The sequence below is a fragment of the Vigna angularis genome, chromosome 6 (genome assembly GCF_016808095.1).
Source record: "Vigna angularis cultivar LongXiaoDou No.4 chromosome 6, ASM1680809v1, whole genome shotgun sequence".
Classification (NCBI taxonomy): Eukaryota; Viridiplantae; Streptophyta; class Magnoliopsida; order Fabales; family Fabaceae; genus Vigna; species Vigna angularis.
In genome coordinates, this window is record NC_068975.1 from 3357323 (window position 1) to 3382489 (window position 25167).

The 25167-nt window shown below is 31.2% G+C and overlaps 1 protein-coding gene, 1 long non-coding RNA gene and 1 pseudogene across 2 annotated transcripts; 1 reads left to right on the plus strand and 2 right to left on the minus strand.

The window, feature by feature from the left end:
• Window positions 1-297: 297 nt before the first annotated feature.
• LOC108343483 (uncharacterized) lies at window positions 298-2668 on the minus strand (annotated as a pseudogene).
• Window positions 2669-7668: 5000 nt separating this feature from the next.
• On the minus strand, window positions 7669-9069 carry LOC108343484 (uncharacterized). Its single transcript, XR_001833493.2, has 2 exons — window positions 8780-9069; window positions 7669-8697 (listed from the first exon to the last, which is right to left on the minus strand). It is a non-coding gene; the product is annotated as an uncharacterized LOC108343484 (long non-coding RNA).
• Window positions 9070-22566: 13497 nt separating this feature from the next.
• LOC108341262 (probable serine/threonine-protein kinase PBL23) lies at window positions 22567-24852 on the plus strand. Its single transcript, XM_017578958.2, has 4 exons — window positions 22567-22785; window positions 22879-23068; window positions 23157-23548; window positions 24407-24852. Exons 1-4 carry the CDS (start codon window positions 22567-22569, stop codon window positions 24737-24739), a joined length of 1134 nt encoding a protein of 377 aa, XP_017434447.2. The 3' UTR covers window positions 24740-24852.
• Window positions 24853-25167: the final 315 nt, after the last annotated feature.

Sequence of the window (25167 nt, forward strand, 5' to 3'; positions counted from 1 at the left end):
AGAGTTAGGAAATTCCCAAGTAGCCTCTTTCCTATTTAAATTTACACTGTGTATAAATTATAACATATTTAATCCTTGTTAATCCTAAGGCATAGAAACTTAAAACAACTTGAGATAGAAATGGATTTGAATTAAGCAATGAACGTGCGGCAAAAGCAGAATCAAACACACTTGGTAATTTTCTTAGCTATTCTTTTAACCAGTTCCATACAAGTCTGCACATAATTTAAATTTGCTTCTAAGTACAATATTCATGTTTCAAAGAATATTGTTACTTCGGTCAAGAGAATTATCAATGAATTAAACAAAATTCAAATATCTCATTTTAACATAACCATTGCTAAAAAACAAGTAAAGGCAACTACACATCACATCTAAGCAGCAATACAAGTTAGCAATCTTCACATTCTGTTCTACTAGCTAGATTTAGGAACTTTGTTCTATAATAGCATAAGAGGATTCTTGGTCTTCATTTATAAAAAAGGACACTTTGGTTCAGCTTTGACTCCAATATTTTAAACTTTATGACCTAATTTTCTCCTTTAAGCTTGGCGACCACTCTTTCAAGCCTTCCAATCCGGCTTTCAAGATCAGAAGCTATTTTTTCTATGCAAGAGCTTGCATATTTCCTATCCACATTACTGACACCATCTCTATCACCAAACAAATTCTTGATTTTGACTCCATTTCTGTCGTATTTGACACTTCTTGCTTCTTCAACACTTATTGATGGAAAAACAATAGATACAGGACTGGAAACATTTTCAACTTCTTCATCACCGACACATGTATCTTCACTTAAAGAACTGGACAACTCAATGACTCTATCTTCACTTGAAGAACTGGACAACTCAATGACTGGACGCTTTTCCATTTCATCAAAATCACGTTCTTGTTTTCTCTTAATCTTACAAGTAAAACCAGGTGGTGGGCCACAGGATAGGCTGCTCTCTTTCTTCACAGATAATGATATTGGTAACGCATATTTTGGGCTACTTCCAACACAATCATAATGTTTGCTTTCTTCCTTACTTTGATTTGATTGCTTCCACCAATGATAGTACCTAAAAGTAACATTTGGCTTTTGGCTGGCACATAACGCAATGTACAAATTTGTATCTGTTACTGGCTCACTATAACTTATCCAAGGATTCTCTTTGTAAGGTACTAGCATACCAGGAATGTCTTGATCCATCCCAAACTGCATAGCAACACGATTTGGGCAGTAATGTTCTACACACTCCATACCCACCAACTCTGAGACTCTCATGCAGCGAGCAAAGGATTCTAATTCACCATTAAGATTGGGATTTTCGCATACCCACTTGTCATTTTCATTGTAAAGCTGAAGAGAAGGAGAATTCACGAAGGGACGCCAGATAAAGTCATTTCCAGCTCTTAGAGTCCAAAATCAATTTCAAGTTGTCATTTTTAACCATTTTCACTGTGTTCCATTTAGCCATCAAGAGTTGGCCTTGCTCAACTACTTGAGGACACGGCTGCAACGAGGGAAATCTCTCCAATGCCCAAACTTGGACCAACTGAATAGGAGCCCACAATGTAACTTTTAACTTCACTGCTGTGACAATTCTGATTTTGTTATTCAGCAAACTCAAATCCCTGTAAATGTTGGCTAAGACAGCAGGTGCAAGAGCTAGTTTAGTCCCTCTTGCTAACTGTATGGCAATAGGAAAAACACTTTTCAGAATGGATTTATATGATCTACCAGGGAAAACAAACCTCGACAACCACAAAGACAAGAATGCCTCATGTTTCACATGGCTTTCATTACTCATGAAATACTCCATCCATGGATTATGATCTGCCCTTTTGGCATTCGATTTGAAAAACATCCTAAACACAGTAATCAACTCTTGTTCTACTTCCGTTTCCTCATCACTCACAAGAGGTGTAGAGAAAGGCACTCCCATGACAGAGTAACCCCAACAAACATTCAGGTCCTCCAGGGTAATAGTTGCTTCTCCCCATGGAAACACAAACGTGTTAGTCTTTGAACACCACCTTTGTGAAAGCTCAAGAATCAACTCATCATTTCTATGGATAAGAAAAGTGGAAGCTTTGATAGCTTGGTCTATCCCAGCCTTTATCCACATATATTCATACTTTTGTTGCATCTGTTGAACCCATGTATTCCATTCTCGATTCGGACGATGCCATCCGCTGTATATCACTTCAAGTGGCAGTTTTGCGTGGTTGGAAGCAACAGTGGCTGTTTTCTCAGAAGAGAACATGTAACGAGGAAGATTTACTGAGCCTTCCATGCAGGGTTTGATAAAGTAAGCAGTTCTGCGAATTGGGTTTTCACCAGATAATGGTGAAACCATGAGTTCTTCTTTTGCTTCGATAATAGTGTCATGTGATGACTCCATCTGCAAGTACCTGAAAACACAGAAAGAAGAGTTACATCAATCTCAATGGATAAGAAACAACCCTACGGAAAATGACCTTTGAACTTACAAATTTTGTGCTTCTTTCTTTTCTTTAGAACATGGCTTGCACTTGATCAGAGGAAAGCTTCTACTATTGAATTTGAATAAGATTTCGTGGCTCACAAAACAACGCAACCTTCACTTTGTTTGAGTTAAATTCTTTGAACCAAAAGAAGAGTGTGAGAACAGATAACAGAGAATTTGAAAAGTTTTTGAGTAATGTGACATCATGTGTAAGCGTTTGAGTTCTTGCTCAGAACAGTAGTCATCAAATATTCCACACCTACTTTTAGTTGAAGACAACACTTGGACAAGAGATTCTTCCTGCACCTCTCGAATATCATCTGCACCTCCAATTTTATTTAATTTCCATTGCCCCTTAGTGTCGTCGCATTTCGAATGGTTATTTTTTTTTCATTTTTTTGATTTCTTATGCTATGTTTAATTATATTTTAATTTGATTTCTTTTACATTTTTAATTTTTATTTATAATTTTAACATTTTTTATATTATTTGATATTTATTTATACTATTAAATTTGTTTAAAAATATATATTTGAAATATTTTTATAATATTTTATATTTATTTTTGTATATATTTTATGATATTTGTATGTTATGTTTTACGGTTAAATATTATTTATTATGTATTTATTTATGGTTTTTTTATACTTTTGAATTTATTTCTTAATATTTTATTAATTTTTAATTTTTTTAATATTTGATATTTTTCAATTTGAAATTTTATTTATTTTTTTCGTATCTTGTAATTTTTTTAAATAGTTTTTGTTTATTTCAAAATTTACATTTGTTTGTTTTCTTAATCTCTAATTATTTATTGATATATTTTATTTATTTTAATATGAATTATTATTTAATTATTTGTTGTATTTTTTGACTTTTTGATTTGTTTGTTAATTTATTTTTAATTTTTTGTGTTTTTTTATAATTTAAAACTCTTTAAATATTATTTATTATGTATTTATTTATGACTTTTTATACTTTTTATTTTGTGTGACATCCCAAAATATCATATACACATATAATATAATAATAGAATTCAGTTATTATAATATGTAAAAGCAGTTGAGAGATAGAGATAATAGTATTTAAATATTTATACAGTCATCCAAAAGATAGAGGGAATTAAAACGAAATCAAACTTAAGTACAAGTTTCCAAAGTTCTCCAAAATACAAGGCTATTGAAATTTTAAAGAGACCTAAAAAGTTTTTTAAAAGTGTCGAACTATATAAAATAAAAGCTAGGAGTTTTTCAAAATAACAAGCTAATCAACTAAGAGCTAGTAGAAGGCCTAAGTACTAGGGGTTGGGTCTTCTTCAACCTCCAAAGCTTGCTCCAATGGTACATCATCACCTATTGCTCACATCCAAAGGATTGGATGATCATCCCAAGGGAGAAGACAAACACATGCAACACATACAATGCAAGGGTAAGCTAGGTCTCAACCAAACATACAGATAATTTCAATTCAATCTAGCATTTCCAAGAACGTCCATACACACATAAACATGTAAGTCATCATAAACATAAATATTTATTTCACAAAACTCATTAAAGCAAGCATCCTATCATGTTAAGACTCCTAGACACGTCCGGACATAGAATGTATGTAGAGCTGGGGCGGGTTGTGCACTTGTGATGGCCCCTAGTGCTTTGCAAAGTCATTGCCGAGGGGTTCCACCCGACCATACACAAGGCTAGTCCGTTACCACGGAATAGAACTTCATTGGTAGCGCCTACCCTAGGACCTCCCACTACTCCCACCACACGCGTCAATCCTCTCACAAATGGCTTCGGAAGGGTCAAAACTGTAACGTTCCGGCAACTCACAGGGACCGTTGACTGCCCCCACAGACCACCACCAGGCTTTCCAGTGTGCTTTGTCCTCACTCGCACACTTTCTGGGAAAACTTCCCAGAAGGTCACCCATCCCAGAATTACTCCAGGCTAAGCACGCTTAACCATGGAGTTCTTATGAGTCAGGCTACCGAAAAGTAAATGCATTTTGGTGATATGAGTAGTCAAATCAATTCCTTTAAGCTATCCTTCAACTGTATAGTCTCATACCTACACAGTCTCCAGATCCCTCTCATTCCGGTGTATGTTCGATTCATCCATGTGTCCCTTCCACCGGAAGCCTTGCCAGGAGCCGCTCCTTGTCTGTGCCCCCTGCACCATGCTACCTGCACCGGCGTCACTCCCCGCCCTTTCATCAGTGCCCGGGTGTCACAAAAACCCCCCAGAACGAACTAAAGAACGTCCAAAACGGACATCCAGAACGCCGAAAACCACCTAAAACTGTCCTGAATGATTTTCTGACGACAATAACCGATTATCATATGTGATAATCGATTATTTACGAGAGCTTTGAAGAGGATACAACTCACTGACTAAAATAATCGATTATCAAGTGAGATAATCGATTGTTCTTATTAGTTTTTGACAACAACGTGATTTTTCTGGTTTTGGTGCATCTTAGACACTTTAATGAGTTTCTAACACTCCAAACTTGATCTATATGACAAAATAAACTTGTATAACTGATTATAATACTTCCTAATCTTATTATCTAGTGATTTAATGTTGATTTAAACTGTAAACCCTCAATTTCATCAACCTAGGTACTCAATTCTGAATCTACCACTTATAAACTCCTAATGAGTCACAATTAACTTACCCAAGTTATCTAAACTGATCCTAACAACCTGGAATACAAAATTCATATTTTGACTACCTTAGTTCTCTTCATAGGTTATAAACTTCAATGATACACATGGTTATTTCCTAATAAATTATTTAACAGAATTCATTTCTTCTAAGCATTCAAAATTATCACAACATTGTATCAATACCAATTCCTAATCATCCAATTCACAGTTCATATCAACATCAACCAGCAGTATACGATCAAATAGGCAAAATCACAAGTTTTCAGATTTTCCGTAATTAAAATCGAACCCATAAACTTTACATGCACTCTATCACTATATCTACTAAATATAACTCATGCAAATTCAAGAATTTCACAGAACAACACAAAAACCCCAGCTCCCCTTATCTCTAGTGTAGACAACCAAGCTCAAGTAGGAACCCTAGACCACTTGCTTGAACTCCCAAAATGTTAGAATCACCTATAAATCATCAATTGATGATGGAAAACGAATCTTAGAACCAAATAGAAGCTAGATTATGGAAGAAAATGAAATGGGTTGCATGCAACAAGTTCAATCGCATGCTTACAACCCTAGGGCACACAAGAAAAAGGGGTTTTCTTACCGTTTGGAGAAAATGGAAAATCAATCGGTAGAAACGCAGCTCTTGGAGTCCTGAAGGTCTAGGTAGCTTCAATTCGGGAAACAAATAGTTAGATTTTGGAGTTGGAATAGAGAGAGTGGCAAGACAAGGAAGAAAAAAGAGTGCTTGAAAGAAAAGAGGGGATATTCTTCTGAAGCACAATTTAGATGTGGGTTTTTACTTTACTAATTTTGTCCAACCTATGCTATGCTGCCATGTGTACACACTTGTTGGTTATATTTTATAAGGCCTTACATTTTGTTTCTTAATTTTTTTAATTAGTAATTTTATTAATATTTGATATTTTTTAATTTGAATATTTTTAATTTGTTTCGTATTTTGAAATTTTTTTTAATATTTTTTGTTTATTTTAAAATTTATATTTCATTGTTAAATTTTCAAAAACGAAATAATGAAAAAAAAGAAAAACATGTTGATTAACAAATAAATATTACAATTTAAATAAACAAATAAAAAACATAAAAGTATTAAACAAATAAAAAAGCATAAAACTATTTAAAAAAAACAACACAGTATATATAAATTTTTTTACTAAAACTAAATAAAAAAATTAAAAAAATAACTTAACACAAAAACATATACAACTGAAATTTGAAATGCGCTAAAAACAATAATGCAATTTGAAGTGCGTCAAACCGAATTTCAAATTTCAGTGGAGGTTTATCGAATTTCAAAGTTCAGTTGAAGTCTGGCAAACTTTGAAGTACGGCAAGATGTGACTGGTGTTCGGACGCTGGTGCTCTCTTAATCGCAGTTCCAACGCTAGTTAAGATATTTACGATTATAACTACTAACTTCGAATGTGGAATGTCTTTCACCGTCTTTTTCCACTTTTCTCCTCCACGAATCACACTACACACCACACAGCCATCAACCACTAATGTCAGATCACAATAACCACTAGTGTATTACTATGACACTTCAGAAGATAAGCTTTTACAAAGAACAACTTAACAATGAAGAAATAATTAGCGAGGAAGATGCATACAAAGTTTATATACAGAGTTTAAAGATGAAGGGTAAATAAGTCTAATGAGAAGTACATGATGAAATGGATGAGTGATGAGTAAATATTTTCTCAATTTCACTTAGCTTATTGTACCGAATTTAATCAAGGGAATTGTGCTAAAATGTCCGATATTTTCCCGTTTTTACTAATTGTGCTTAAATTGACCAGTAATTCTTATTTTAACTAATTTGAATTATTTCAGCTAATTATTTTTATTATTAATTGCAAGGAAAATTTTAGAAATACAGATTGGGACATTTGGAAGAATATTCATTTTCACACTGTGTTATCGAAGAAGCTACACTGCAATTCACTTATTTTGTGTTGAATAGAAAAAGATTTGAAGAAGTGTGCCAGCATGTAGAAGCACACGGCTCTTGTACTCAAATGTGTGAAATTGAAGAATATAGAATGGATTGGGCTGCACACGTGAAAGTGGGGGAGAAGTCTTTCAATTATTTATTAAATTTTAAGAAGTGAGACTTTGGAACATTGCATCTCACGGCCTTAAGGCAGCCAACAAAGAATGGAATCTTTTTCTCTTTTAGCAAGTGGAAGACAAGGAGACCACGTGAAGAGCAGCCCACGGTTTTGGAAGATATAGGTTACAAACGGCTGGAAGGTTGTAGCAATGCATTTCTCTCTTTGATAATGGACAATTTGATTAGATGGAAGTGGTAGTGTACGGTGGTAATTTCTCAAAATTGTTTTTGAGAAAGGGTGCAGCACATAATGATTAAAAGTGGCTTAGAAAGACAACACCACACGGCATAACACATTGGAATAGTGAGGGACCACCTCATTTGCACCTCATGGTCAGTAACACTACTTGGTAATTAAGTTGGCAAGCAATTGAAAGAAAATGAAGAAGTGGCCACGTGAACAACCAATACTCACAGCAATTTCACAAAATGGGAGGCTTGTTTCTCTTAATGGGAGACAACAAAGTAGAAAAAGGGGGGCACCATATTACAAGCTTCCACGGTTTTTGCTGAGAGAATGGTTTGGCAAAACTCAAATTAATTAAGGGACCACACATTCCACAAGTTTTGCATTGGCAAGTCAACAAATGCTAATAGAAGTGAAGCCACCACACTTCTTGGTTTGGAACGTGTTTTCCAGAGAGCTGCACAACAATTGAAGTTACAAACTAACATCCATTCCACAAGCCTTGCTTGGTCTTTCATCCAACAATCAAAGTGAAATAAGAAATGGGAACCAACACATGGAGAAGAGAGCTACACGGCCAGCAGCAAACACAAGAAGCATTGGTTTGGTCCAAGAAGAATTTGGAAGTCCAGCTGTCACTTGTTGATTGGAAGGGGGCTGCATGTTTGCTTCAGAAACATATCTTGGTACATGGGATTCTAGGGAGGAGGAGAAAAATGTTTTTCTTGAGCCAAGCAGAGGACAACAAAGGAGGGAGCATACGGCCTTGAGAAGGGATCCATCTCTCTGGAACTTCTGTTTTTTTTAGAGCTCTTGGTATTATTCCAATTCCATTAGTCTACACACAGGGAGAAGAGACAGAGGAGTACACTCAGCATGGATAGAAGAAGGAGGAAGCAACTGGTGTGGAGACTGGAAGGAGAAGCATACGGCTAGGAGGAAGCATGCACCACTTGTTTGTTCTTTTACTTTGAGTATTTTTATTTCAAGAGATCTGTAAAATATTTCTGATGATGAATGAATTGGTTGTTGTTTATTCCTCTTGTTGAATCATGATCGCATCTTTTCATTTAGTTCTCTGCATCTTTATACAATCTCTTCTAGCATCTTGTAACCTTTGAGAAGATGATTCTTGGCTTTGTGTAGAACCAAATAGAAGTTCATTTATTCTGCTTTCATAGTAGAGTAGCTTGTGTAGAGTTGATTCACCTTTCATTTGTGAAACCGCCGTCTAAAGAAAAACACAAAAAAAACTTGGTGACTTGGAGTAAGGAACTCACGGTTTAGAGAAGAAGAGAAAGCCATGTGCAAACCTTGGAGGTGTTGAGTTATTTCTTGTTGAATGGAAATGGAACCACACTTTTATGTGTTTTTCACGTAGGGAAGAAGAGGAGAACTTGGTTTGTTTGAGAAAAGGAGAAGTGAATTTTGGGAGAGAAGTGAACGGTGTTGAAACATGAAGAAAAGGAGTAGATGATAGGAAGAAAAACATAAGTGGACGGTTAGCATTTTGAGTTTGGACGTAGTTTGTTTCAGCAAGGGTTAGAAGACAAATGGAGTTATGTATGTGAAGAGTGCAGCTACAAGAAGTCATCAAATTTAGATGGAAACAAAAAGTGGTGGAGCCGTGAAGAATGTTTCTTTCATGTGAAGGAAGAAGACAAAAAGCTTTGGATGCATTTTTCAATTTGGATGAAGACTGATGTGAATGAAGGAGTGGCCCACGGCCTTTGATTGAATTTCTTTATCTTTTGTTTGAAATGGACATTGAATAGGAGTAATGGTTTAACGTAGATAGTCTTCTTGCTGAATGGTTTTCAATTGCTTTTGCAAAAAGAGTGGACCATGTGTTTTCAATTGCTTTTACAAAAAAGGTGGACCATGTGTGACTAAAATATGGTAGAAGTTGGAAGTTTATGGAATGGAGAAGAATGCAAATTGTTTTGACCTTGCTTGCAACACATAAGTGTCTTACGGCCAATGAATTGTTTTTACAACTATTTGCAATTTTTCAATTTCTTTTGGTAGATGAATTGGTCACAGTTAATAGTAGAGAAGTTTTACTGTCTTTCAAATTCTTTTGCTTTAAAATATTTTATATCATATGTTAAAATGATTTCTTATATTTTTGGTTGTTATATTTTGCAGCTGTAATTTTAATTCTGTTTCCATATTTGAATTTTACCATTTTCTGTTTTAACTGTTTACTGTATTTTTTTGTATTTCCTGTTTTGTGTTCCGGATTTGTATTCAGTGTTTCGTGTTGGTGTAGTTTTTTTTTACTGTACCAATTTCGTTTTTACTGTTTTAATTTTGTTTTTACTGTTTTGAATTTTATTTCAACGCTTTTTAATTTTACCGCAACAAAAAAAAATCACAAACCCCCTACATGTTGATCTGAGACTTGAATCACAATGTCCATATAAGATGACTTAGAAGTCACTTCCTCGTGCAATCAACTTTTGTGGGAGTACGACCCTCTCAACAGTGAGGTATAAATTATATTTTTCTATTATAACTCCTTTAATTTATTTAAGTATAAATATCTTATCTTAACAAAATTATATTTAAAAATTATTATGTTTTAATCTTTACACATATTAGTTTTTTATGCTATGTGTTTTTAGGTAACCATTATATATATATATATATATATATATATAATATTTTAATAGTTTTTTATAATCTTTTAATTCTATAAAGAAGAAAATAAACATTATTAAAAATTTAAACATAAAAATAGAAGTTTCATGTTAAAACATAATATATAAAAAATCAATAAAATTATATTTTAAAATTTTGAGTTAAAAATAACATTTTATAGTATTTGTTTATTCACAGTTTTTTTCATGATGGTAGAACGTGAATCAGTCAACATAAAAAATAATTAATATATATATATATAATTAAAAAATTACAATAAAAAAATTAGAAATTAATAAATTACATTAATGTTAAACAATTGAATTAATAACAACTAACATATAAAATGCATATAGTTTCTAAATATTCATTCTAATAGTAATAAATTCTTGCCTGTGGATCAAGTGAATCTACATTTAAAGTACATTTTCAAAGTTTTATTCCTGTGTCATTATTTCACACTCACCACGTTCATGATTATATTTTAACTAAACTTTTCTAAATGTTAGCACCAAACACCGAATTAACCAAGTTTAACTACCAAATTTCACTAGCTTTAAAAATAACCAAAATAAAAAAAATTCTTACACCAAGATTTTTATAGTAGTCATTTAGTGATATAAAGAGTGCATTCTAACCATTAAATCTCAAAACCAAAATTTTGAAAATTTCTCAAATCTTAACACCAAACACCAACTTAACCAACTTTCACCACAATACTTGACTACATTGAAAACTAACCAAAATAAAAAATTTATTGCATCAAGATTTTTACCGTACTCATTTGGTGATATAAAGAGTGCATTCTAACCACTAAATCTTTGCACCATGCACCATTTTAGTCAATTTTCACTATCAAACTTGACTAACTTGAAAACCAACCAAAATGAAAAATTTCTTGCACCAAAATTTTTACCGTACTCATTTGGTGATACACTTAATTATATCAAAAGAGATATGTGGAAATTTTCATTTATTTATGAAATTAAAATTATTTTTTAAACTTGTGGTAGAGCTTATTAAATTGGTTTTTAAAAAAATCAAATTACTTTACGCTATTATATTGTGTCATTTTATTTGGATTATACTTTAAAGATATTTTTTTATTTAAATATATTTGAAAGAATTATTTTAAAATAATTTCATTTAAAAAAAATCTTTAGACTAATCTTTTTATATGGGTAATATTCGTCCTCCCCGTGATGCTTTATCATTCAGTTACTTATACCCTTTATTAAAGAAACTTTTGTTTTATAATGTTACATGCACGATTTTGGAATTGATATATCATTTGGATTCTGAAGTTAGATGAATAAATATGTTTGTTTTTTTAATTTTTGTTGTAATTTATTTTTATTTATGTCTTTTGTTTCTTAATTAAGTAAAAATAATAATTTTTACATTATAACAAGTTAGCATGGTGTTAAAATCAATTATATAAGTCTATGGGTTTTTATTTTTTATTGAGAATTTACTTTAATTAAAGTTAGAAACTTTTATGTAATTGAATGAGTTTTTGTCAATAGCTAAGAATGTACTTGATTAATAGTATTAATCAAGGATTTACTTTGGTTAATTACAAATTTCTTGTTTTTAATTGAAAATATACTTTGTTTAAGAGTGAAAACGTGAATAAATTAATTGAGAATTTATATTGATTAATTTGAAAATCCAAGATAATAATTATTTAAACAATAATCTTTAGATAACCACTGATTAATTATATTTAAAAAAAACATTGAAATCAACCTATTTTCTTTTACAATAACCCTATGTAAGACTCTATAAAGTATATTCCAAAGTGTGCTAAATTTTCTAAAGAAGTATGCACACATAAAATGTGTATATGAGAGATAATGAAGTAATTAATTTGGGAATGATGCAGTGATCTTCTTGATAAATGTAAACATCTAGTTATATTTTCTATTATCTTCTATTTTCTCATAATAGAAATACTATTAGATCGATGGTAAAAAAAAATAAAGTTAACAATTTGGATCTTCAACATAATCAAAGGACCATCTTATTTTATTTTATGAACGAAGTAGTATACACATGGCCAAACAGGATAATGATATTTTGACAATAATTTTTTGATAACATTTTAACATTATTTATGTGTCATTCTGTGTTTGGTCCACGTTAATTATTATTATTGATTGTGAAGTAATTTTGAACTAATCACATAATGACAGGTAGATGATGTTAAAATATTACAAAAAAATGTTATTAAAGTATTATTATTCTAAGAAAGACTCAAAGTTCAGCTACTTTAAGTTTCATTGAGTCATTAAAATAAATATTTATATTAGTTCTTTTATTGTTGTCTTTTGCAAAAAATATTAGTTTTATTACATAGCCACACAAGTACTCTCTTAACTTGGACTCTGCAAAAATTACTTAACTATACTAAATTATAGTTAACTGCACTATTTAAAACTAAAAAACTAATATATTTTATTTAAAAACTAATTATTTTATTATTTAGTTCAGTTTAATAAACCTAAACTTATAATATTTTCAGTTTAGTTAACTGAAAACTGCACTATTGTAAGAATTGTTGTCAGAATACAATTCTAACCCACAACTTGACGGAGGGAAACAGTAATGTATAGAAGGAATATATTCATGAATGTGGTGATACTAATTATTGTTTAATAAAAACACGCAAGGGAAATGATTATGAAATTTAATGTTAACCTAATTGACACTATTAAGTTCATAATCACATTACTTTATTTCGAAAATTTCATTTAACATTAATGTAAACGTTTGTGTATGCTTAGGAATTAAATATATAATAATAACTTTCATGTAATATTATATTTTTCAATAATCTTATTTAATAGTTTTAATAGAAAAGATTGCACAAGAGGATTCCAAGTTATTCTAGAAATAAATACTATAAGTGTATATATAAGCAATGCCATACTACAAATGGTTAATCAAATCACAATAACATGACATTATTTTGAAAATTCCATTTAACGTAAGCGTTTGTGCATCCTTAGGAATTAAATATATAATAATAACTTGTTATTTTGTAATAATGTTATTTAATAGTTTTTATAGAAAAGAGTGCACATGAGGATTATAGAAATAAATAGTAAAAGTATATATATATATATATATATATATATATATATATATATATATATATATATATATATATATATATATATAAGCAATGGTACGGTAGAAATGAGAATAAAATTGAAAAGAAAGTTGGGATTGGCATTGAAGAGAAATTTGGTGAATAACAAACATAATCCAGATTGCTGTAATTCAGCATCAGATGCATTCAAAAGAGCCATGATTGTTCCCCATGGTCAAGGTATAAGAGATATTTGTAGTTGTCTTAGGTTTGAAGGACCAGGCCTAAACTTTCATGAAGATAAACTTGTAAGCCTTCTTGATGTATGTCACATTAAACTTTAGTATGCAATTATGTGTATATGGTTCCTGACATATTATATCCTTGTAACTAACATTTAGTTAAGTCATAATAAAATAACAATTCCACTTTAATTTATTACTTTATTTTTTCTTTATATTTCTTTTATCCATTTTCTTGCATCTTTAAAATCGTTTATTTTTATAATTCTGTATAATGACCAAATTTCAGGTTTAGATGCTTTAGAGAAAAATAATATCTAGAACTGTCAAAACGCTCACAATCCGCGGGTTAACCTGACTCACCAGGAGTTTGAGCTGGATTCGATTTGAAAAAATTGTATTTTTTTTATGCGGGTCAGATTTTAATCTGACTCATTTAAACTTGGCTCATGCAGGTTGAACCCGTGGTGGGTCAGGTTGGTCCACCAACTCACCTACCTAATTTTATTTTATTAAAATTTAATTTGAATTTTAATTTTATAAAAAAAATATTTATTATTTTGATTTTGCTTGAAAAAATTATTTAAGTTCCTTATTTTCAAAATTAATTAAACAATCATGTTTTGGGAGTGAAATTTGTTTAGATTTAAATTATAAAAAGTTTGTAATTTCTTTTTATTTTAAAAAAATTGTAATTGAGGCAACCCGCGGTGGGTCGGGTCAGGTTCGAATTTTTCTGACTCACTAATAAATGAGTCAGGTTGGGTTGATTCACCAAGTAACCAACTCGTGGTGGGCCGGGCCAGGTGGCCCGTTTAGACAACTCTAATAATATCCATTCATATTTTTAAATGTTCATTTTAATTTCTCATTTTCATTTAGTTACCAATTAATAGAAATATGCTACTGAAATAAAATATATAATAGAAATAATAATTAATGTTGCACTAATATGATAAGATGACATTCAAAATAAACTATTTTTTTTTCTTTTTCAAAAACATTAATAAAATTTTAAAAAAAAACTACATTACAAAGACATATTTTTAAAGCAATTAATGTTTTTCGTGTAATGGTTTTCAATGCCTTGAGAGGCTCTCTCTCCTCTCCCTTTTTAAGTTTTTGCAATATTTAAAGGAGACGTGATTCCTGCGACTAAAGTTTGTGTGACAATTCTAACATTTCTCTTCACATTTTAGTACTATGATGAGTATGTTGTTAGTTGTCAATTTGATCAATGGCTCAATCCTAACCTATTCTTGAAAAAGTTTCAATTTAAAAAACTCTTTTAAGTGGTGGCCAAAAATAGTCTCCAACCTTCAGAGTCACCTCTCAAGTAGGTTAGGGTCAGGATTAAGGTGGGTTTAGCTCAACTACAAAACTTTAATTAATGTTTAGAAACAATATTTTTTCTTTACACATATAAAATTAAATATTTTATTAGATAGTTTAATATATTGTAATTTTATTATATTTAAATCAATATTCTTATATCATCCTTATTATTATGTTATTAAATAAAATATAATAACATGTTTTGAGTTTTCATATATTAAATAAAATATTTTTTTTATATTTTATATCATACTCATATATGACAATCTTCGTGTATGAAATAAAACTTTATATATATTTCTCATATATTATTATACAATCATGTCAAATATTTAATGATTTTATTAATTGCTAACTTTGTAAAAAAAAAATCGAGTTATTTCTTCAAACATATTCTCTAACTAAATGTACTTTTTTTAAAAAGAAAATTTATGCTAAATAAATAAAATGATTTTTCTTTGTCTTAATTTGTTTTTAATTTCTTTAAAATCAAATAAACATTTTAAAAGATATAAATGAATTACTTAATTAATAAGAAGTGATTTTTTTTTATATTGTGATAATAACTGATTTTTTTATATATTATTTACTTTTTATAACATTTTAATATTTTTTTTAATTTCTTTTCATTCTATAAAGAAGAAAATCAACATGATTAAATATTTAAGCATAAAGATAGAAGTTTCATGTTAAATCAATAAAAATATATTTTAAAATTTTGAATAGAAAATAGCATTTTATATTATTTTTTATTCACATTTTTGTATGCATGATGGAAAAACATATAATCAACATCAAAAATTATAACATCCCAAAAATATAGCATAAGACTATATACATGTGTCATCATTTAATAATATGATAGAACAATTATTGGCCATAAAGTTAACCTTACAGTTATTACAAAATAACCATAAAATTTAAACTTTTACAAAAACTTCCTATACTATTGCAAAATTATACCCATAACTGATAAGTTAATTCAAGATTATAGTGGTGACCGAACGGTTCATCCAAAACTATAAACACTAATATGATCGAACAGTCATAAACTAAATAGTAGGATTCTCGCCGTCCAACTCCTGCTCCAACGTATGCTCCTCTCTTTCTACTCACACCCAAAAGGTGATCATCGCAAGAGAAAAATCGAACGGAAACTGTAAGGACCTATATTTTAAGGATAGGTGGGGTTACGGTTGCATTATTAGAATGCAATTATTGAAGTGCAATTATGAGGGGAGGGGAGAAAAGGAGAGGAGGCATTACGGGGGAGCTTAGCAACGAAAAAGGAGGGTCTCATTTCTTTGGCAAGGGGGGAGAGCATCCAGGGGGAAAGGAACCCTTCCTTCCTTCCATTTTCAACCGTCCAAGAGCCCCAAGAGAAAGAGTACTAACTTCAGAAATACTGAGAGGAGGTTTTGGGTTCTGTAAATTCGGGAGGAGTGGAAAGCCTTACTGCTGAATCTGTGAGAGAGGTGAAGTTCAGAGTTATTGGAGCTACAAAGAAGCCTTGGTGCTACAAGTATTGGGAGAAATAGATTCAAGAAGGGTGCTGGTTCTGAATCTCTGGAGGAGTGAAGAGGCTTGCTGCAGATCTGGGAGAGGTGAAGCGGAGAGCGTCCGGAGTTGCAGCTGCAAGTCTTGAGGAAGTAGATTCAAAGATTCGCAAGGGAAGTCTTCAAGAGGTAAGGGGAGCTAGATTTTACGTTTTGATTGTTGATTTATGCTGTGTTTGATGCAAATCTGGGTATTGTTGGGTTGAAAATGAAGTTTCTGGGTTTCTGGAACACTGCACACGATTCTGCAGAATTCTGCAGAAACGCCGTTCGTCCAATTTGATTTCAAATTGGACGTTCGTCCTAAATAGCTAACATTCGTCCAAAATGGCTGAACGTTCGTCAAGGTGAATTTGGACGTTCGTCCAAATTGTTCGGTGGTCGTGAGCGTTCGTCCAAAACTTAGTATTTTAGTGGGACGTTCTTGAACGTTCGGCCTTGGTCTCAAGACGAACGTCCATAGGTTGTAAGTATAGCGTTCGGCCTTGATTATCTTAGCATTCGGTCTTTATTGAGTAAAGTGATTTTTGAACGTTCGTATAATGGGCTTTGAGCGTTCGTCCTTAAATTAGTCTGAGCGTTCATCCTTCAATCTGAGTAGCGTCCGCGTTCGTTCGTCTTAGTATGAGACGCTCGTCCAAACAGTGTTTGTGAGCGTTCGTCCTTCCCAGTGAGCGTTCGTCCCAGTGAGCGTTCGCCAGTGAGCGTTCGTCCCAGTGAGCGTTCGTCCATTGACCGTTCGTCCAAATAGTTGAGCGTTCATCCAAATAGTGTAACGTTCGTCCAAATAGTGGAACGTTCGTCCAAATTGTTGAGCGTTTGGTTACATGTTGAGCGTTCGTCCAAATAGTGTAGCGTTCGTCCAAATAGTGGAACGTTCGTCCAAATTGTTGAGCGTTCGGTTACATGTTGAGCGTTCGTTCAAATAGTGGAGCGTTCGTCCAAATAGTGAGCGTTCGTCCTTAGCACATTGATTTGAGCGTTCGTCCTGGATATAGAAGTGAGCGTTCGTCCTTAAAACATTGAGTGAGCGTTCGTCCAATAGTGTCCAGTGAATATTATTCGTCCAAATCGTCCAAATAGTGTTTGTTCAAATAGTGTTCGTCCAAATAGTGTTCGTCCAAATAGGGTTCGGTAAACAGGGTTCGGTTCCACAGTTATTTTTGCTCTTATTTTTAAGTGTGCAATGTGTTTTGTATGTATATATATATATATATATATATATATATATATATATATATATATATATATATATATATATATATATATATATATACTCTGAGGTAAATTCATGTGAAACAAAAATATGTGAATGCATGAGATGTGATAAAATTACTGTGATAAATGTATTTTATTATATTGATATGAAATTGTGCATTTGATCATGAAATGATTATTACGGGGAGAGTTACATAGAGGTGTAATGTGAGTTGAGGAATATGAGCATGGCATGAATCTCATGGAGAGATTCTATAAAATTATAGTATTAGTGTGTATGTTGATGTTGAGGGTCCCGTAGTTGGAGGTTATCCTGATACTCTAATAATCATCCAGTCTCATGTAGAGAAGGATGAATTATGTGGTGAGAGGAGCAGGAGGTCCTGGTCTATGTTCTGGTGTCGACATAGTGAGGGGACTAACCTTGTGAATGGTATGAAGTATTTTGGAAGTGTAATTGTAAGGAAAAGTAGAAGTCATCACAAGTGCATAACCTCCCGTGACCGCTCATCAACGTATCATCCGGATGAGTGTCTAGTAGGAATTGTGGTATGATGGTATATATGAATGTCTGACATAAATTTTATATGATGTTGTTATCAAAGCATTTATGCATATTTTATAATTGCGGTGTTGCATGTTAGCTCACCCTTACTTGTTTGTTTGTGCCGGAAAAATCTTATTTTGCGATGATCGTATAATGTTTTTGTTATACGGGAGCAGAGGAAGGATTGTCGCATGATCTGGTGTAGATGAAGGAAGATTTGGAAGATCAGATTAGAGGGATTCAATGAGATCTTTGCAGTCAACTATGAACTTTAAACTTGTGTATAGATTTAAGTTTGAGGTTACATGGCGTTAATGTAATTGTATTATTACAATACTTTAATTTCTGAATTTTTAAAGGGAGAATTTTTGGGATGTTACAGAAACATGGACAAACAAAAAATAAGGGTAAGCTAATATAATTTAATTTACTATACATACATACAGTTTCTACAAATTCAAGCAATGCAAAATCGAACGCTACATCAGATTAAAACCAAGCACAAATAAACATATAGAAATTAAACATTTCAATAGTTAAGACCGATCGTAATATTCATGTATAGACCTGACATCTGACTCGATCATCAGGATCGTATGAATACGTAGCTTGAGGACGCTCATGCACTCGGGTGGTGTAGTAACTGAAAAACCATCAGCTGCCACCCGAGGTTAGTCCGTTATAACTCACCCAAGAACGTGTGGGCTAGGACCTCCTGCCATTCTCACACAATACATTACCCGTCTCTACTTGAGAATTGGTAATCATGAGAATATCAGGATGAACTCCGTGAATTTCACTGTCCATATTCATACTTTACCACTTCAATACACATTTCACTGAGACATTCCTCCTTGGAATTCTCTTCCACATTACATGAAACATATGTCTTATTTTCATAACAATAAAATTTCTCATATCCAACAGATCAATACAACTCACTCAAAGAATCATAGTCAAATAGTGAAATTAACATTTAAAGACTAAATAATCATTCGTAGAAGAAGACCGGACAATATTAACACCTACTGAATATGACCGAACAGAAACTCACTAACTGTAACAAAACCGAACACTTAAGCTTAGACCGAATACTTATAAATTGAACCGAACTCTAAGTGTAACACCGAACGGTATTTTGCTATCCACTAAACAGGACCGAACGATTCATACTAGGTAAGGATGAGAAAATGACTCAATACTAGATCTAAATAAAATACTAACACGAAACCGATCACTATAACCTAAAACGAACACTTACAATTTTAGTTCGAATACTTAAGGTGGATCCTAAATACTATTCATAAGACCTAACATTTTTAAGAAACCGAGCATTACAACAATATGACCGAACTATGTAAGTTAACTACTATCCAATTATAACCAATGCATTTAAGCCTAATACAAGTACCAGGTCCAACACTAGTATGAGAACAATCGCTAACCAGACTACCCAACCCAATAAAATTGATCACTATTACAGAAATCATACACAACTAGGAGGTTGACCACTCACCTAAGACCGAGCAGTCATGAACGGATAAAACTAAAGAAATCCAACCCCATTGATGACCTAGTGTCAAACTATGACCGAACGGTCAACTTCGAACTCTCAGTTTTCTGCATAATTATGCAGAACTTCTGCAGAATTATATAGGATCACCAAACATAAACATAACATTTCATACAAACATCACATAACCATCAAATCATTCGATTTCACATCAACACAAAATCATCAACAACATTTTCATACATCATCACCCAATCAATTAAATTAAATAACTTCCTTTACCTCTTAACTGGACAGAACGTTCACAGTGAAGAACTCGCTCACCACCAAAAATCTCAAAAACCTAAGATTCACTGATTGAGGAAAATAAACCAACCACGAGACCAAAAATGTGATCAAAATTTTAAGAGAAGAAGAAAATGAACACATGCAAACAGAAACTTGACTTGCAAGTGCCAAAAATATAATTTCTAAGAATAAGAAGGACCTACCAGCTCAAACAATCACTTGATCGGTGAAAAGAGAACTCTTGCCACCATCCAAGCTCAGACACAATCTGATTGATGATCAGATGAAGAAGAATGTGAGAATTTATAGGGAAAAGGAGGATAATCTTAGAGAGAAGCTAGAGAGAAGGAGGAGAAAAGAAGGTTTCAGAATTTTAGAAAGATGAGTTGCATGCAGAGAGTGGCACTAGATTTTAAAATTTTCCTTTATATACTACCATAAAAAACCAATCGATCCACTCTGTTGCTCACACTTGTCTTCTACATTCTAAATTTCAAATCTCCTACACCTACACCTGACTTATACCTAGCTTTCACTATCTCTACTAAAATTAAAGATTCTGACAAGAATCCTTAAAATATATATGTATGATTAAAAAAATTACAACAATAGAAAAATGAGAAACTAATAAATTACATGCATGTTAAACAATTGAATTAATAACAACTAGGGTAAAAAATGCATATAATCTCTAAGTATTCTAATAGTAATAAATTTAGTGAATATTAAGAAATGATACATAATAAACCACTTAATGTTATAAATAATTTATTGCTAATTTTGATAAAAAAAATCATTTAAAAAATAAGAAATTACTTACTTAAATATAAACGAAATATTATATATATATATATATATATATATATATATATATATATATATGAGAAATATACATGAAATTTGTTTACAACAAAATTAAATGTGTATTTCATATTTTTTTAAAATATATTTAGTCAATAAAAAAATGTTAAATATATTTAATTAGTCAAGGATTTTAATCTCTTATGTGACTGTATAATTTTCTTATATATAAAAACAATCTAGTTTACTAAAATCTCTTTCAAAGTTTATTTATTAAAATGTTTATATATAATTATTTGACAAATTAAAAATATTTATATTTATAAACAATTAAAAATTAATTATATTTTTCTTGTATTGAATACGAATAATTTTTCTAAAAGAAATTTATGGATCGGTCCTGTAGGACTTTTTTGTCATCTAGATTTTTTTTTACCCCGCGTGATTCAAAATTAAGCCAAATTGACGGGTCTACGGAGCAAATTCTACTTAACAATGAACTTTGTTCAATATTGAAATGACACATATTGACACTGCGTTTTATCATTTAGAAATTTATTGCCCTGTTTGAAAAGCATATTGGAAATTTTGTATTCTCAGTAAATTTTCATTATTAAAAATGGCATTTTTTCTTTCTATTAAAAATTTATTTGTTTGACTTTATTTTATTCGTGTCACGGAAAAAAGTACCTGTTTACAAAAAATAGTCAATTTTAACAACTTTTAAAAAGTAATCAAAAGCTGAAAAATAAAATTAACAGTTTTCATTAAATCAATTTGTTTTTAAAAAAAATTATTGTAAACAGACGTGAGTTAAAATTTCTTTTTTTAACAAATAACCACTAAGTTGTTCTATAATAAAATCATTTTTATTTTACCTTAAATAAGCTCTTGGCCTGAAAGATAATACAACAATATTATATATTTAAAGGAGTTAGTTGGAATCACAAGTGAGAAGAGATGCAACAAATCCATTAAATTAAAATTGTTGTAACAGATAGATGTTACCGAACAAGAGCCATAGCATGATAACTCACTTTGGCTATTTTTGTTATTGGCAAATTTGACTATGTCTTAATATCTATTCCATGCTCATATGCCTTGAAGAAGCAAAAGAAACCATGTGAGATGACAGATTCTCAGAATCTAGAATATTTGCATGGTATTTTGCAGAACAAGGTTTGAATGAATAACAATCAAACAAAGATTTTAAGGCACTTTTGGGGTGTTGGATATTGCTGGGTACGTAACATTTGCATAAGAGAAGGGTTTCGAAAGCCAATGCAATAAGTTTCTAAAACTTTGAAAATGGAGCTTTGATCAAATCAAATTTTGAAAAAAGAAAATGAGTTTATTTCCTTGTTGTGCTTCGCAAAAGAGGCTCAACAAGAAGACATTGAAGAAGAGCATTAAGAAAGAAAGAGAATACGAAGATAGAAGTGTCACCTCATTTTCTAACATCTCTTTTAAATCAGGTGATGAGTTGTCATAATTATTGCTCTTATTTTTGTTGTATGTACAGGTTTTGAATTACATTTTTTTCATAATTATGCTTCTTATATTCTTACTTTGCATTAGGGTTTTTTAATTGCATTTTCTTATCATATAGATCGAATTGTATGATTTAGAGGCTAAAATGTTGCAAAAATAGTGTTTTTTTATGATAATTTGCTAAAACTATTCAAAATCTCTTAAATTTTGGTCTAAAATGAAAAACAAAATGTGATGTTAGAACAATCAAAATTGTGGTGCACAGGTTATGTAAAACTCATCAAATCTTACAACAAGTGTAAAATAAAAAAGATTTGAAAGGAAAGAGTTTGTCTCATTTCTTTGCAAGTTTATCATTTGTGAAAGAAAAATATGAATGCTGAAAACTTGAAGAATTTTTGTGTTGTAGATAGTGGCAAGAGAAAGTTCATAACAGATGAGATAGCAAGGCTTGGGAAAGGAAACATTAGCTCTAAGATAATTTCTTATCGTGAGATATGTGCTGCAACTCAGAACTTTCACGCTGACAACATGATTGGTGAAGGAGGGTTTGGGAGGGTATACAAAGGACACCTTAAAACCACTAATCAAGTATTAATTACTTTAACTTCTCTTTGAAATAGTGTTAAAAGGAAGAAATTATATCCAAGTTTTGACTAACCTTCAAAGCTTTGTCACATGCAGAATGTTGCTGTGAAGCAACTTGACAGAAATGGATTTCAAGGAACCAGAGAATTTCTTGTAGAGGTTTTAATTTTGAGCCTTTTGCACCATCCTAATCTTGTCAACTTGATAGGGTATTGTGCTGAAGGAGAACATAGAATTTTGGTGTATGAATACATGGTCAATGGTTCTCTAGAAGATCACTTACTTGGTGAGTAAATGAAATAAATAAAGTAAGTTTTCACTGTATGATTTAACAAGAATCTAATGTTATTAATGAAAAAAAAATGAATTTTCAGACTTACCTGAAGGAGCAAAGGCTTTGGATTGGCATACCAGAATGAAAATTGCAGAAGGTGCAGCAAAAGGACTTGAATATCTGCATGACCAAGCAAATCCTCCAGTGATATATCGTGATTTCAAAGCATCAAACATATTGTTAGATGAAAACTTCAATCCAAAACTCTCTGATTTTGGACTTGCAAAGCTTGGTCCAACAGGAGACAAAAAACATGTGTCTACCAGAGTGATGGGAACGTATGGATATTGTGCTCCTGAGTATGCATCAACAGGGCAATTGACTACAAAATCAGATGTCTATAGCTATGGAGTGGTGCTTTTGGAGATGATCACGGGAAGAAGAGTCATTGAATATTCAAGACCAGAAGAAGAGCAAAATTTAGTTCTTTGGGTATGTTTTCAGACCTTTCTTATGTACTCAACTTCATAGTATTTCTTTAGGAAAATATCCTCCTACCAAAATTTCATTGGTCGAATTGAAGTTTTCAACTTCAAAATCAGTTTCTGACTAGCCCATCAAATTAATGAGTTGAAAATAAGATAGAAAGACCAAATTTTTTAAATTAAAATATAAATACTTTTATAAATTAATTTTCATATTTTATTACTTTAAAAATATTATTACTATTATAATTTAAATCATTAATATTTATAAATTAAATTTTAATTATTAATTATAATAAACTAATTTAATATTATAATAGAATAATTTAACATATAAATATAGTAGTTATTTTAATTTATTTGATTAGAACAATTAATTAAACAAATTAAAATTTTATAAAATTTACATAATCAAATATTTTTTTAGTATATAAATAAATATATTATATGACGGATTGGAATTTTCAATTTGTTTTTGTATGACGGGCCACCTACATCCTGATTTTGGCATGTTGTCACCATTAAAAATATGTTTGGATATGTCTTTATATTTTTTTCAAATCTTTAATTACATAATTAACTTCATTTACATTTATTAATTTTCTATCTTTTCTTCTTCTTTTTCCTCCTAATTGATATACATAGACGTAGATCATGGATATGCTTATGAATTTGGATCGTTGGAATAAGATTGAAAATTTTACATATTTAAATGTCTATTTTAAATTCAAATTAGTAGGCTCAGATATGAATTTTTGTGTTGTTTATTCAACAATTTTGATTGACTAGCTATATGAAAGTGTGAAAAATATCATTTGAAAAAGAAAAAAAACATGAACTAATTAGGATATATGCTTCTCTTCAGGCACAACCACTCTTAAAAGATAGGAAGAAGTTTACACAAATGGCAGATCCATTGTTAAAATGCGAGTATCCTGTAAAAAGTTTATACCAAGCTTTAGCAGTGGCAGCAATGTGTCTCCAAGAAGAAGATGAAACTCGACCTTTAATCAGTGATGTAGTTACAGCAGTTGAATTTTTGGGAAGGAAGAGAGTAGAAGAGGATGAACCACAACCCACCAAAAAAATTACTTCTACTGAAGAAGAAGAAGAAGATAGTAATGAAGACAAGCAATCTCATAAAGATCGAGACGACAACCACAATGATCAGAACCAAGATGAAGAAAAGAAGAATTGATCAAAAGTAGTATCAACAAAATTCTGAATATCCATTCATTTTCAAATGATAACCTTCATTTTCTTATGTTGGAAGATATAAGAACTTCTCTTCATGTAATCAAGACAAAAAACATGCATGCCCTAATGAAATTTCAACACCTTACACTTGCTAATATTCTATCATTTTGTTTTAATTGTTAATGATTTTGTAATGTCACACGAAACTTTAGTTTAGTATCGTTGTCATACTTGATACAAATAATGGATTATTCAACCATTTCTTTAAAACATTCTTTAAAATTAAACCTAAAAGTTGTTGTTTTAAGATTTATATTTAAAAGAAATATAGCTTAAAATATGTAAATAAAATAAAATAATGGAAGAGGAGAGATAAAAGAAAGCGAATAATCTTTTATAGATAGTTACGAAGAAGGAAGATGAATAAGT

Bases quoted from the DNA above. Each gene is read 5' to 3' on its own strand.
- LOC108341262 (XM_017578958.2), top strand. From the start codon at position 22,567: ATGAATGCTGAAAACTTGAAGAATTTTTGTGTTGTAGATAGTGGCAAG. The intron at 23,069-23,156 runs GTGAGTAAATGA...ATGAATTTTCAG, and splicing joins TCTAGAAGATCACTTACTTG to ACTTACCTGAAGGAGCAAAG. The intron at 23,549-24,406 runs GTATGTTTTCAG...GCTTCTCTTCAG, and splicing joins AGCAAAATTTAGTTCTTTGG to GCACAACCACTCTTAAAAGA.